At 39.4% G+C, this 16,130-nt stretch overlaps 1 protein-coding gene across 5 annotated transcripts in view; it reads left to right on the top strand.

Annotated features, from left to right (window-relative positions):
• The first annotated feature begins 4,877 nt into the window (after nucleotides 1–4,877).
• Sik2 (salt inducible kinase 2) overlaps nucleotides 4,878–16,130 on the top strand; it is a 119,489-nt gene continuing 108,236 nt past the window's right edge. For 4 of the 5 annotated variants that reach the window (XR_379116.2, XM_006510267.3, XM_017313332.2 and 1 more), the window contains exons 1-2: nucleotides 4,878–5,269; nucleotides 15,394–15,510. Coding sequence is in view for 4 of the 5 variants with exons in the window: in XM_006510267.3 (XP_006510330.1) it covers nucleotides 5,135–5,269; nucleotides 15,394–15,510 (252 nt within the window). In the remaining variant the exon portion in view is untranslated. The remainder of the gene's footprint in view (nucleotides 5,270–15,393; nucleotides 15,511–16,130) is intronic. The other variant, NM_178710.3, reaches the window with a different exon arrangement.

Raw genomic sequence — 16,130 nt, 5'->3', positions numbered from 1 at the left:
TAATACATGTCTTCCCTTTTTTTTCCCCCTTGGATTGAACCTAAATCCAATCCTAAATTCCTAGCAGATTGACCTGCCTTCAGTCCAGAAATGATAAAAGAGAAACAGATGCAGACCTTCACTATCAAGGAACAACTGGCATATATCTTGTTTTCCAAGTGCACAAGTTGTATTACTTCAGCAAAGATATGTGTATCTTGCGAAGTCAGCCCTGAAGTTGCTTCTTGCCCAAACTCACAGCTCTCTTCATTAGCTTGTTGCCAACTCCTCTCCTTCCTCCTTGGTAAGCTGACTTTATTCAAGCTAATTGAGTTGTAGATTTGACTCTTCTCAGTTCCTCACACTTTCCTCATTTCTTTTTCTGTAGACTCTCATCCTTTTATCCTCAGAAGTGTTAACTTACATTACTCGACTCGATAATAAATACAGTGGGCTCACGGCATCATCTGGGGATGCTGCATTTGAAATGTCATGTAATTAAAACTCCGGTAATGCAGTTGCTCTACGTCACTTATACTAAAAGCAGAGCTGAAGTGGTGACTGCCACAAGTCCCTTCTCTTTGTTTATGCTCACCCTTCACTTTTGTTTTACCGTTGGAAGTTGGGTGCATATAAAGAGAAAGGGAGATGAAGAGGAGAAGGTGGGCATTAGATGAAATTAGTAATTGTTAAGATTTGGAGCAGGGCTGGGTGGTGGTAGCGCACGCCTTTAGTCCCACCATTCGGGAGGCAGAAGCAGGCAGATCTCTGAGTTGAGACCAACATGATCTATAGAGTGAGTTTCAGGACAGCCAAAGATACCCAGAGAAACCCTAGCTTGAAAAGAAAAACAAAACAAAAACAAAAACAAAAACCCTAGAGCAGGAAAGATGGTTCTGTGGGTCACTGCACTTGCTGCCAAGCCTGATAACCTGAGTTCAATCACCAGGACTCACACACATGCTAGAGAGAGAGATCCAACACTCCAAGTTGTTCCCCGACCTCCCCACATCTGCACACATGCTCTTGTATACTCACTCATACACAAGCACCTACATACAAATAACTATTACACGTAACTAAAAGGATTAATAATTGCTTATATATATATATAACAACTCACAGGAACCACATCTTTTGGAACAGAGAAATAAAGCTGAATCATCTAGTCCAGAGTTAAAGAATTATAAATTTGTCTACACATAGTTGTTCAGAGTGACATTTACAATGGACTAGTCACATTTAACGGCACACTCACTGCATTTCTATACAGGCAAAATTGGTTTTTGACATACTCCTTCTGATCTTTGACCTCTCTTCCTCTATCCTGCAGACACCAGCACACTGACGCTGAACTCTGGTTTCTTAAAAAAAACAAAACAAAACAAAACAAAACAAAAAAAACAACTTTTGATATTCTCTCTTAGTCCTTACTTTTTCTTCTCTCTTCCCCAGATTGTGCAAGTAGGTGGTTGGCTTGATTATTTGATTCAAATAATCAGGTAGAAATGAGTTGATTTCTGTTTAAAAGGTGTCCTTTAAAAAGGAGGTTGTTGATTTAGTGAGTCTGTGTATACTTTCTGGTCCTAGAATGAGTGGTTTTTGTTGATTTCCAAAAGAACCCACTCCCAGAACAAGTAACATATATGTATCTAACTAGGAATTACCTTTGAATTGAGGTATGTTTGTGGGTTTCTGGCCTAGTTAGAGGTACCTCACAGACCGCTGTCATTAATCTAGAGGTCTTTGACAGCCTTCTAGCATTCTCCTACTTCTTCCCAAACATACAAAACAACATACCTCACAAGAAACTACAGAATTATTGGGGAGAATTAAAGATAGGAGCACAAAGAGCAGTGGATGGCTCAGCAGCCAGCAAACCCTGCGCTAAAAGCAGACATGTGATCAGAAGTGGTGATGTGGGTCAGGAGTAGAATATTTGACCAGCATGCACAAAGCCCTGGGTTCATTCCTAGTAACACACACACACAGAAAGAGAGAGAGAGAGAGAGAGAGAGAGAGAGAGAGAGAGAGAGAGAGACAGAGACAGAGACAGAGACAGAGACACAGAGAGAGAGAGACAGAGAGAGGGGGACAGGGAGAGAGAATATTCCATGACTAAGGCTGGTGAGAAGGCTCAGTAGGTAAAGGCACTTGCCATGTAAGTCCAGTGATTCTGAGTTCCACCTCTGAAACATAGTGGAATGAGGGCACAGGCTCCAGAATGTAACCCTCTACCTCTACACACCCACTGTGGTACATAAGCGTTTGCAACACACACACACATACACACACATAAATTAATTAAAATTAAAATGTGTCTATAAAACATACATACATTAATTTTCATTAAAAATCAAACCTACAGGAAAGTTGTAAGAACAACAATGAACTACCCTTTGTCTGGATTCAGTTTAACAGTTGCCACTTTTGTCATTCTCTATATTGGCTAAACTATTTGAGAATAAATGGCCTACATCACAAGTTTTTATCCATAAATACTTCAGTGTGTGTTTCTTAAGAATACTTCTTTCATAGCACAGTACAATGATTAGAATCAAGAAACCTAGCATTAAGGGCTGGAGAGATGGCTCAGATTTAAAAGGAGTACTGTTCCTGCAGAGGACCTGAGTTCAGTTCCCAGCACCCACATCAGATGCCTTAACACCACCTGTAACTCCAGCTATAGAGAGCTAATGCCCTTTGGGGGACACTATGGGCATCTGCACGCACACCTGCATGTAAATACCCACACATACACTTAGCTAAAAGTAAAAGAAATCTTTAAGGGGTTCAACATTGAAAGAATACTTATATCTGATATGCATCCAATTCTATTTTCAACTATTGCCCTGACAGTATTCCTTGGTGCCATGTTTTTCCAGGACCATGTGCTGCATTAGTGGCAAGTCTCTTAAGACCTTAAATCTAAAATTCTTCTGCAGTCTTTCTTTCACGACAATGGCAACTTTAAGCATGCTGGGTAATTAGGGGATAGATGTGTGCAGTTTACATTTTTCTGCTTTGTTTCTTCGTGACAGATTCAGAATATGTACTTTTAAAGTAATATCACTTCAGAGATATGTCCTGGGTACTTCAGATCAGAGGGCCCTGTGTGTTATTTTATTCCAATTGCTAACTAGGATCATTCTATCAGGAAATTGACTGTCAGATTTCTTCACTATAATTTGTTATCTTTTGTTAATCCTTCCCAATGATTTTTTTATTCCAAAGATATTTTGAGACTGTTTAAATACCCTATTCCCCAACCAAACTTTACCCAATGACTTTAACAACTATTGTTAATTCTTGTCTGAGCCAGTTATTACTATAACAGCCACAAAATGGTGATTTCATAATTTTTACATGCATCCTCTTCTCATTTATCCTGACTGGGAACATAGCTCAGTGATACAATACTTGCCTAGCATGGGTACCGTTCTGAGTTTGAGTTTCCTGAATGAGATGGGGAGGGCATAGACATTTAAGGGGGCTTATCACATATACAATATTTCTGAGAACCTGTCTAAAAAAAAAAGTAAAGTGACAAAATGAAGTATGAGCTCCTTCTAAGATTTTAATGTAGGCTGGGAATGGTGACACCTGCCTTTAATCTCAGCACTCAAGAGACTGCCTAGTCTACATGGCAAGTTACAGGCTATCTAGGGCTACATAGTGAGATGATGTTTCAAAAACAAAAAAAAAAACAACAGTCCCAAAACAATAAAACACTAGGGCCTAAGAGATGGCTCATTGGCTAAAGTTACCTACAGCAACCACCCCTAGGACTCACAGAGTGGAAGGTGAGAACCAACTCCCACATCCTGTCCTCTGACTTCTTACACAAAATAAAAAGTAATGTGTGTTATAGTGTATTTCCAAAATTGTTGGTTTTTGATACTTAGATTGGCTCAGATTTGGCACTGGTGGGCCCCTTCAAGCTGGCTTCTGACATATTCTTCCTGTTGTATACAAGGAATCCCCTGGTTTACTCATATTAGATCTTTCAAGAGCATCTTATACTTGCCCCCGCTGTCATTACTCCCAAACGAGTTGCGTTTCTTTTAATGGACAATGGGTACCCAGGAACCAAGGTCTGGACACACATAATATATTTCAAGATATTAAAATGTTGTGTTTACTTAGGTCACCATATGGAAGACTGGTGTGATGGGTTATAATTAGAACTCTAGCATTACCTGTGTGACGTTGGCAACTCCCTTCATTCTGGCAGCCTGCTGCGTCATCTGGAAACAAATCGGATTAGATACTTTTTAACCGTTTACAAGTTCCCAAAGCGTTTTAGGATAATACCGGGTCACCTCTCCACAGAGACATGCTCAACTAACATGCTCAACCTACATTTCAGAGGTTCCAGACTCCGAAGCCCATTAGCAATTCCAAATTCCGGGCTTAATCATCTCTGGGGTCTCTTTAGCGCTGACATTTTTTTTTTTTTTCTGCAAGTGACCGACTGCTGTGAGTAGGAATTTAGACGTCAAAAAGTGGAGAGACTTATTTAGTACTGACAAGGGAGCTAAAATGAACACAAAGAAAAGAGGCTGTGAGCAATGCATTGCTCAGCCACGGTGCTCCTCGGGCTCCAAATTTAGCGCTGCAGTCCGCTGAAGAAGAGGTTTTGGCGGGAAGGGCTGCCCCGGCGGAGAGCGCCCGCCAGGCGACCCTCCAGGAGACTGGCCCAGTGCATCCTCCGCACGGCCCACCAGGGCTCGCTCTTGCGCTTCTGCTGGAAGGCAGGAGGAGCGGGGCGGGGCGGACGGCGACCCCGCCCCCGGCCGCGACGCCCTCCTCAGCCTTCTCAGGCCTCGCCGCGGCCGGAAGCCTCGTGCCCGCCCGACCCGCGCACCGCCCCTCCCTCCCGCCCCCGACGTCGGCGCGGCTGCGGTAGCCATGGTGACCGGTGGAGGCCCGCCCCCGCCCCCTGCCCCGGCCCCCTGACGTCGGCTCACGTCAGCGCCGGCGCGCGCCTGGCTGGGCCCTGTGGGGCGGGAGGGAAGCAGCGCCGGAGCGAGAGCCGCGGCCGTCGCCCAGAGCCCAGGCGCGCCGCCCGACGCCCTCCTGCCCGCTCCGTGCCGCTTCTTGCCGGCCAGTTCGTTCGCGTTCCCGTCGCCGTGTCCTGCAGCGGGGGCCAAGCATGGTCATGGCGGATGGCCCGAGGCACTTGCAGCGCGGGCCAGTCCGGGTGGGGTTCTACGACATCGAGGGCACGCTGGGCAAGGGCAACTTTGCCGTGGTGAAGCTGGGGCGGCACCGGATCACCAAGACGGAGGTGCGGCCCCGGGGTTCGGCGGGAGCGTGGCGCGGTTGCGCCCCGGGCGGGGGACGGCGGGCCTGGCACTGCGGGGACCGCGGGGTGCAGGTCGAGTGTGTGTGGGGTGTCCCCGGGAAGCCACACAGGCTTCCGTCCCGACTCTCCCACCCGGGAACCTGGTCTGTGGCCTCGGCTCCTGAGCACAAGTTCCGCGTCTTCCCGGCTTTCGGCTGGGGGTGGGGTGGGAGGGGAAGTCTCTGTGCTCCGGGGCCGCGCGGGGACCAACGTCGCCGGCCGGAGAAAGGGGACCAGCAGCTCCCAGGCTCGGCGGACGCGGAGCGCGGCCCGGACCAAGCCCTCCTCTTCTGCCCGGCGAGGAGGGGGTGACGCGGACCGGACTGGTGCGGACGGGCCGCTGTCCATCTTCTCTGGGCCCGCAGGGTCTCTGAAACGGTTCTTTGGCTGGCTTGATCACTTGCAGGAGGTATAGCAAATACACCAGACAATAGAGCTGGTTAAAAATGGTCATCTCAGCTCTGCACCGTTCTCTGGGGTTGTCCCTTTACCAGGTGTGCATGCTGGCTGCGAGCACGCATTCCTTAAGCCACATCAGATGGACTGTACTCAGCTCTCGACAGCGTCCTGACATTGACTCTCCAGCATCCTCCCTCCGTGCACTGTACATATTTTCTCCCCAAGTCTGCGTTCTTACCTAGCCCACCCTCTTCCTTCCATTGCCTCAAGCTGCTCTCCTCGGGGTCTCTATTTTAAGACGTGCAAATTAAATACCTTGGAAAAAAAACGATCGAAACAAAACCATTTCTTAGTCTACAACCTAGTGGTTTTGACGTACTCTATTCTGCCTTGTGATTGCCACTTGAGTTTCACCGATTTTCAGTTTCTCTCCCCAGTTTTCATCCTTTTCGGGTTTTTTTCCTACTATGTTCTTAAGAACGTTCTAATCTTTGACTATAGGACCTCCACCCCCACCCCCTGCCCAGGATGACTTACGCTTATGTAAGGTAAAGGGCATTTAAAAGCCTTACTGTTTTCTTAGCAGTTGTACTTAAAAGTTTTGCTTCATGTCCATTTCCATAAAGAAGGAGGACATGTCTAACATGTCTTCACTTTTTGTTTTGCCTCACAAATCCCTGACACACCACTTAAATCTTTCTTCTTTAGGGCATCAGTACCAAGGTCAAAATTTTTCCTTTCACAAATTTACCAGTGTTATGAATCTAGATTGCTATAATGATAAGTATATTGACATTACCAAACTTTTGCATAGCTGAATTTGACCCCAGCATTTTTGTAATGATTAAAGTGTTTCGTTTTTATAAAGAGTTATGGCCAAATGTCATACCTTTACCTCGACGTTAAATTAAAAGGAAGTATCTTAAATGGGTGTATTTATGAGTCCTTTTCAATGACTGCCAAAAATAGCACATTACAGAGAGAGTCTGAACTTTTTGGTTACATTGTTGTGTGGTTGGATAACAAATCCATCCACACGATTTTTCTTATTAGCAATAGTTAGTGGTCAGTTGTTGTCAGATAGAGTTTAGTTAAAGTTGTATCTCAGAGCTGCTTCAGTGGCGCTGATGGCAATTTATACATTCTCTTCAGGGTGACAATTCTGATGGTGTCCCTTTCAAGCTGATATTTCTTAGGAAGCGAGCTAGGGGGCACTGTGGAGTAACATTGCCTATGACTGTCAGATCAGTTATATTTGTGATTGAAGACACCTGTCAGCTCACGAAAGCTCTTGCAGTTGCTAAAGGGGGTGTGTGTAGTATATATGTATAAAATTATTTTATGTTAAAAGCTAAACGTTTAGGTGATAGATTCCACCTCACTTGTGCTTTTCTGTTTTGACAGAACATAAGGCTGAGCATTTTGTGGTAATTTTGTGATTGTTGATACTAAGGCATAGAAATGGTCTAGTAGTTGCTATACTTAAAAGTCTTTGTAGGTGTTTTAGTTTGCAAAATGGTTTTCTGAAGTTTTATAAGAAAGTTACATGAAGACTTGCTTAGTAAAATCATGGACTCAGTTTCCAATAATGTTTCAGTGAGTTTTTTTCTTTAGGAAAAACTTTTTTATTTACTAAATATCTGTATCTTTGATAAATAGAACAGTCGTGCAAACTGTAAATAAAATAGTGAAATTTTCAACTGTTTTGCATTATTTTAGATTCTCATTGTTTAACATTCCGCAGTAATTAAAATGAGAACAGTTAATAATAGTATAAAGAAAACTATTAAATGCCGTTCGGTGGTGGCGCACGCCTTTAATCCCAGTACTTGGGAGGCAGAGGCAGGCCTGGTCTACAAAGTGAGTTCCAGGACAGCGAGAGCTATAAAGAGAAACCTATCTCAAAAAACCAAAAAGAAAAAGAAAACTATTAGAAAACTATGATTATATTTAGTGCCATGGAAGTTCCTTGTGTACTTTATTTTAGCATTATGGGCTTGTGTTTTAGAACGTGGCCATCTCTTTTTTCATCAAGTTTGATCCTGAGGCAATTTTAAAATAGAGTCATTTTTAATTATATTTGTGTGTACACATGCCTCCGTGAGTGTGTGTGTGTGTGTGTGTGTGTGTGTGTTGGTCAAAGAACAACTTGCAGGATCTGGTTCTCTTTTTCGACTGTGTGGGTGCTAGGGTTCGAACTCAGGTCATCAGGGTCTGCAGCAAGTGTCTTTACTCGCTGGCTATCTTGACAGCCCCTGAGACAAATCTTAGGACTTAGTTTAAACATCTATGTGACAGATACTTTTATTTTTAATGGCTCTTTATCTTCTGTATCACTTACAAAAAAATAAGATATCTTTTTGTAGCACTTGGGAGAAGTCTGTTTCCCTTTTAGGAAAAAAATTAGTATACAAAAAAGGCATTAACTTTGGTTTAATCTATCAAATGGCTTAACACCAAGAAATGTAATTACGTCATCTGAAGCAGTATTCATGTGCTTCATCTCTGTGTAAATTTTGCACACAAAAGGGAAGGGAAGGGGGTGGTAGAATCTAGTTTCCTAATATAATACTTTATGAAATCTTTGTAAGCTGGCTTATGAATTACAGGAGCTAATTTTGTAAAATTAGCACAATGGGAAAAGAATAACACCATTTAAACTATTAAACTATTTTGGGCAGTGGTAGTTGCTAGTTTTCTGTTCTATGAATGTCCTTGAGTAGTGTTTTATTAATACTATATTAGGAAGCAATTTTTCCCTTCTAGTTAACTATATAGTTAGTTCAGGAGGTGGTTTCTTTCTTTCTTTTTTTTGTTTTTTGTTTTTTTTTTTGTTTTGTTTTGTTTTTTGTCTAAGAAAAATTCTAGGAAAATTACTTTCTACTTCTAAGTGCTCTGTTTTCTATTAAAGAATGTTTAGTATAGCAAATGTAAAGAATAAAGGAGAGCATAGCACACAGTATATAGTTCTTCCATTGTGGGAATACATTGTTCTCAACATGTCACATTGCCTTTTAGTATTCTTAATGTGTTTGTTTTCTATAAGTGGCAAGACATAGAATATATGTCTGTGCCCACACATTTTACATTTTGTTTATCATATATAACTTTTACAGTATTTTAGCAGTTTAGAATTCAACTTTGTAGATAGCCCATTTTACTTATGATTCTCTTATTGACTATTATATCATTTCCAGTTTTCAACAATTGATAGGGAACATAATTGTGTATCTAAGACTGGGTTTTAAATGTTTTGGGGAAAAGGAATTGCTGGTAATTATTAGAGAAATTACTGAGAAGGTATAATTTTTTACAATCAAGAGTTTTTACTATTTAATCTATGTTTACTATTGAAAAATCTTAAAATATGGATAAATGAAACTAATTACTTGTACCTTCAGTAGTGCACCCAGAGATAGCCATCAGTGTTTTCAGCTCCCTCTCTCTACAGATAACGGGCTTTTCCTCACTCAGTACCATACTTTTTGTGTTGCTTACCTCTATTAGTCATATGAAGACAAGTGTACAGAAACTTGGGAGAAGTTCTAAAAGTTACCTTATTAAAGTGGCCTGTAGGAATTAGGCTGCTTACTCACTTGCTTACCCCCAAGAGAACATGGACTCAGAGCAACTGTCAGAGGCTGTCTGAAAATTGTCTTTGTTCACCAGAAAGTTTTCTGTGTGTATTTTGGGAGTTGGATGTTCAAGCATGATCCTCAGTCTACCACCTTAACGTGTAGAATTTCTTAACATTTCCCAAAAACAAAGTTTAGAATTATGTTTTTATAGTAAAAGTAGAAACAAAAGAAGGGCATGTTAAGCCATGAGCATGGTATTTCTTTAAGAGGGCTTTTAAACAGTTGGTTTATATTTTGCTTTGACATCTTGCAGCTCTTTTCAGTAGCTTTGGTATTAGTCTTGTGCTGCAAAAATACTCTGGATTTTAAGACATAGCTGTACTATGTGCAATAGAAGGACCTGTTACCAAATGTCTTAACCACTAGCATGTGTAAATAGGCTTGGATGTGATCTTTTGTGTGTTGAAATAGGACTTTGATTGGTCATAGTGTGTATAGGCTTTATTAGACTGTTCTCTGGTTTCTTAGTCTTCAGGCAAGGAATTGCTAAATTGTTTTGCTAAATATTATTAAAATTACCTCTTTTATCAGGGAAGGGAAAACAAATATTCACAGTAAGAGTTATGTAAATGTTCGATTTATGTGTGTGTGTGTGTGTGTGTGTGTGAGAGAGAGAGAGAGAGAGAGAGAGAGAGAGAGAGAGGGGTGGGGAAGGGCATGTGCATGCTATAGCACTGTGGCACATATGTGGAAACAAAAGAACAATTTTGTAGATTTAGTTCTCTCTGTCAGCCTTTATATGGGTCCTGGGATTTGAACTCAGGTCACCAGGCCAGTACAAGTGCTTTTACCCACTAAGCTGGCCTAGAGTTGTGTAAATTTTTCTGATCTGCAGAAATTTTTACCTTTAACAGAGTTTAGTGTGTTCTCATTTTAAGTCCTCTAAGGAATTCTATCTTGGCACCAGGCAATTAAGAAAACATTTATTTGGAAATCATGAAACTGGCCTCCTTGGATTCACATGATGACATTTGATTTATAGTCACTGCTGATTAAAGTTTCACTTCCTTGGCATCAAATGGATCACAGAATTCCTTATGATAGCTCCCTTTCCTTTTTAATAGAACTTTTACTTGCCCTCCTACATCTGTATTTTTTAAGTGATTTCTGTAAAAGTTTTTTTTTCATTTAAAATTCATATTAAATTCTATTTTTCAAAGAATAGAAATATCCAGTTATTATATCCAGTTTTGATAGTTAAAAGAATGGAAGCAAAGAGGGATTTCATCAAAAACTCTTTGTTTAAAAAAGTTTGAAGTTCTTTAGACAGATTAAGAGATGCATCTTAGATAAATTACATTGGTGACAATCCTTTAATGTTCTCAGTTCTTCTTAAAAGTACAAAATATCCACATAGTTTGACCCCGTTACAGAAGTTAGGCCTACTCATTATAGCCATTGTGGAAAAGCTTGCAAAAGAAACTAAGCATTCATACTTCTGCTCTCAAAACTCAGGAGATGAAAACCCACAGAGCCTCCAAATTCACTTGTATTTTATATGTTTGAAATAAGATTGATATCACATATAACCTATGTTCTTGTATTTCACTTGTAACATTTCCAAGTATTAAACAAAAACACTCTCTAAAAGTGCCTGCTAAAATGATAAAGACGGACAGTACCAAGGTTGACAGAAGTGTAGGAAATTGCTGATAAATAGAAATTAAGGAAAACTTTGGGAAATAGTTTGGGAGATTTTTAAAAGCTTTAAATACGTCCCACATACAACAAGAGTCAACCTTTATCCTTTGCATTTACCTAAAAGAAATTAATGCATATGTCCATAATTGGAATGTGTCATTTGTATATAGCAGTTTTACTCATAATAAAGCAAAACTTGAAACAAACACACACACACCAAAACCACTAGGTAAGGCAGCAGTGGTTTTCAACTTTCCTAATGCTGCAACCTTTTAATACAATTCCTGAAGTTGTGGTGACCCCAATCATAAAATTATTTCTGTTTTTACTTCCTAACTGTAGTTTTGCTACTGTTATGCATCATAATGTAAATATGTGATATGCAGGACATCTGATAGGTGACCCTGAGATAGGATCATTCAGTCTCCAAGCGGTTACAACCCACAGGTTGAGAACATCATTAGGCGGCATTGTTCATGTCATTGTCATATTTTATTTAACTAGCTTGCTTTACTGAGATAACGTTCATCTCTCTCTAGTACAGTGCTCTGAGTGTTCCAGAGGATAGTCTTTTGCATACATTAGCATACCTGATTATTCCCTCCGAGCAGTTTTGCTGCAGTGGAATTCTTGGGTGAAGAGCACATCCATTACCTCTCTCAAGGCCACAGTATCCTCTGCACAGACAGTCCCATAATTACTATTAGGAAAAGCACTTTGAGGAATACTACTCTTCCCTGCCCCCAATAAACAAAATTTCTTGTATTTTCCTTGCTATTTAATTTGTATTTCTTTGGTTCCACTGACTGTAGTATTATATGATAGCTATTTGCTTTTTCCTTGTAAATCGCTTTTAGTGACTTTGCCTCTTTTAATTGCCTTGTCTTTTGTGTGGAATTGTTGAAACATTTTAAAGGGGAAAGTTACTTTGGATTACTTCTCTTATAGTCTTAAAAATCCTCAGGCCATGTAATTATTTTCAACTATTTATATTTTTGTATTTAAGTAATACATTTAATTTATCTACACAGAAATCCTTGTCATTAATTCAGATTGTTCCCATTAGGTTCTTTTTCAGCATCAGAGTCTTCAAACTTAATGGAATATATGATTTTTAAGGTCCTTTATAAAAACTGTTAAATTGCTTTCTAGAGGAATTATACCTTATTTATAGTCATACAAAATTTCTACAAAATGGCTGTCTCATCAAAACTTGGCTCATGTACATATCGACTTTTCAGTCTTTGCTAATATAAAAGTGAAAATGGCATTTTTTTGTTTTAAATACACATTTTTCTGAATATGTCTGTGGTTGAGTGGTCAGCACCTTTATATAGGGTTTTGAGTGATAGCAGTCTTTCTGATTTATCCTGTATGTCCTACATAGAGAGGAAGCCTTTTCCTCCTTAGTGGAAGGAATATTATTTTTAAGAGAGTGTGAGTATAATCAAGAGTTAAACAGTTGAATGAGTCAGTTAACATAAAAGAGGTCCTTCAATTAACAGAATCAGTTTGGGTCTTCTTGACCTTCTCTTGATTATGCATATTTTTGTCCTAGGTTTAGAACTATTAACAAGTAGGAGAAGGTATGCAGAAAACCTAAGTTTATACTTACCTTTAAATCAATGTTTTGTAATTTGGAGACTTTCAGTATGCTTTTGAGAAATTCCAAAGCTTTCTTAAAAACTGGTTTTAATTGCCTCACTCTTACAGAAATGGTAAGTTCTTTGACAATAGGAATCCCATCTTATTTGTTTCTGTATCCTAGGCATAATATTTGGCATATAATAGATGTGTGGAGAAGGAACTTTTTTAAAGTGAGGAGATTGATTTTAGAATGGAAGACCCGAGGTCGTATCAGTTCATCTGTCCCCTCAGCCACCCTAATTTGCTAGAGCTTTAGAACCTTTGTTGATTATTTGGGGGGGGGGGGTGGAGCCAAGAAGGGTCTTGAGATTTGGACAGAGGGCCTCTTGCATGCTAATAAGTGCTAATATTTAATGCCTTTTGAATCTCGGTTTTATCAGTTCCTAGTTATCCTGATTCTATTTATTTGACAAAATTGAATAATAAATGAGATAAAATGCATTTAAGTATCTTGTAAAATTAAGATGTGTTATGTAGTTGGCAACAGTTACTGTCATTATTACTGCATTTCTGAGAAGTTCTTGGCAAATAGTCTATCAAGCTCAGCAGAGATTCCTTGATGATCAAAAGCTCCGCTCTTCCTCTGTCTGTCTGGGCATTAACTGGACTGTTTTTGTGCCTCTTATCCATTTAGGTACAATTATGTGACTGAGTTCTAACAAATGGGATGAATGAGAGGCCTGCCCATCAAAATCTCCTGGGAGAGTCCTTTAGAGCTCCTTTCTCTTTTCTAGCTAGGATGGAGAGAGCCTTCAGAGCAAGCTTAGAAGCCACACCTTACACATGGGAAAGCCTTTTGAACTGTATACGTTCGTTAATAATTCCACCCATCTAAGCTTGCTCTGTGAGCAAGACATAAACTTCTGTTGTGCTTGAATCATTATAGCTGAGTATGTTAAAGCAGTTAGACTGCTCTACTACAAGGAATGTTGGAACATACGCCTTTCTTTAGAGAGTCGTAATCCCCCTCAGGGTGTCAGGGTGTGCAGCTCAGCTTCTAGGAAATCCTGTGGCTTCTGGCTTCTGCAGGCACCTGCACTCACATGGCGCACATAAACTTGCACAGGCACACACGTATACACATTTTTTTTTAATTAAATCATGAGAAAAAGATAAGGACAGAATTTCTTAGTGAGAATAATTATACTATTTTTAATGTGATTCCTTTTTCTCAAATTCTGTTACATGGTTTTGACTCATAATAGCAGCTTGTTGTTGAGAAAAGTGTTGATCTCTAGACTTCAGGAACCATAGGAAAAGGCGTTTCCTTGAGACATGATGTCTGTGAAACACCATGTCACTCTCCTATAGAAAGTTCCATTCCAACACAGCCTTGCCCTTTTATCTGGCAGTTTTTATGAAAGTTACAGATTCTAGATTCTGTCATGCTGATTTGTAAGAAGAATGGGGTATCTTTAAATATGTGGGTTGGAGGAGGTCCCCTCACAGGGCTAGAGACAGCAGTACTTGCTGTTTCACATAGCAAACAAGCACAGTACAATCACTGGCAGTTCATTTTGCTAGCAGTTTGACATCAGTTTTCTAGAATATTTTGATTATTTAGGATAATGAAACATCAGACATAATGAAAGTAGCTTTTCATAAAAAAACAAAAAACATGGCAAAGCATAAAGCAACCAGAAAGAAGTGGGGAGGGAAGGGGGGGGGAGATTTGTGAATAGGAAACTAAGGAAGTCCAGTGATAGATAGGCTGAGTTCTATTGTCTTATATACTTTTTGGGAATGGTGAACCATTAAAGAACATACATTAATTGATATTAAAAGGTATGCTGAAACAACATAGGCTAAGAAGTATTTGAAATTCACGTTAGAATTTCTTTGGAACTTACTAGAGTTAAATATGGAGTTTTTTCAATTACCAAATATTTTACTTAAATCAGATCACCTTATTCCAAATCTATGAATTTCTAAAAATTAGTTCTTTTCAGTTATATGAAAAGAAAAATAAAACAAAAAGAAACTATGTAATTGTTGTTTCTGAGTACTTGTCATTCCCCTTCAAATTCCCCTTCTTTGGTCGTGTGTTTAGTTATGGCAGAATCAGGTCACATCATCTTCTGAAGTTAAACTCTTAGAAAGTTCAAGTTAATAGAGTTTTACACATTTGGAGTTTTGCATTTTAATTTTATCCCATTATATTACTTCTCATAGATTAGTTTTAATATTTTGCATTTCAGTTTTTTTTGTTTTTTTTTTTTTAGTGTATCTGTGGGGAGAATCTGGGAGGAGTTGCAGGAAGGGAAAGAATATGATCAAAATATATTGTATGAAAAATGCTAATAAAATTTTTTAAAGGCTTTCAGAAACTAGAAGAAGTCTCTCTGTGTATTATTTGGACCCTGTCACTTTTCTAGAAAAGCTTTTCAGCAATGTAGAAGCTGACATCAGCTGCGTCCCACTGGGCAGATGCTCAGACTGTGTGGAATTTACAGTGAGATGGTTGGTTGAAAGTACGAGGACTTTTTCAGCTTAAAGTAACTTTGAAGAGTTGCTTTCTATAGCACATTAAGGACTCTGCCAGACAAAACTTATTGTGCCTCGTAATTAGTAGAAGCTTAAGATATGTATGTTGCATGAACAAGCAAATGGACATTGAATTACACTAGCTATCAGAGTAGGCAGGCACCTACAGGTGCCATCTCAGATATCGTTTCCTAAGTCTTACCTGGAGACGGTTAAGTGTTATATAGTAATTGTATTTATGTGTCTTCTGGGCAACAGGTGGCTATAAAAATAATAGACAAGTCACAGCTGGATGCAGTAAACCTTGAGAAAATCTACCGAGAAGTACAGATAATGAAAATGCTCGACCATCCTCACATCATTAAACTGTATCAGGTATGACTTCCCCTTATTTCTCCTTATGCTTTCCACATTCAAATGTCTGTTTCCATTGTGATTTTTACCTGTATGCTAGGTTTTCTAGTGTGCTTTTTAAAAAAAAAAGTTTTTAAGTTTTCTATATATTTAAATTTGTAAAAATGAAACTGGGAAGCTACTTGATAATATAACTTGATATAACAGCTAGCTATTTTAAAAATTAGCAGTTGTGCCTAAACTTGCTGGGTTTGCAAAGGTAGTTGTACCGTAAATAAGGATGTTATACACATTTTTTATTTGAAAAGCTTATGTTTATGTTTTATGAAATCAAAAGGCTAGTTTATTACATAGAGGCAAACTTTGTAATACCTAGATTTATGACTTTCCTTTCATATTTTTTGATGAGTCATAAAAGTAAGCCATTTTTTAAAAAATCAGTTTTATTAAGAAATTTTGTGGGCTGGAGAGATGGCTCAGGGGTTAAGAGCACTGATTGCTCTTCCAGAGGTTCTGAGTTCAGTTCCTAGCAACCACAGAGTGGATCACAACTACCTGTAATGGGATCCAATGCCCTCTTCTGGTGTGTCTGAAGACAGGTATAGTGTGTAATAAATAATTCTTTAAAAAAAAAAAAAAGA

This window comes from Mus musculus, chromosome 9 (genome assembly GCF_000001635.26).
Source record: "Mus musculus strain C57BL/6J chromosome 9, GRCm38.p6 C57BL/6J".
NCBI lineage: Eukaryota > Metazoa > Chordata > Mammalia > Rodentia > Muridae > Mus > Mus musculus.
Note: the sequence above shows the minus strand (reverse complement) of the source record. Positions and strands in the feature narration are given on the sequence as shown.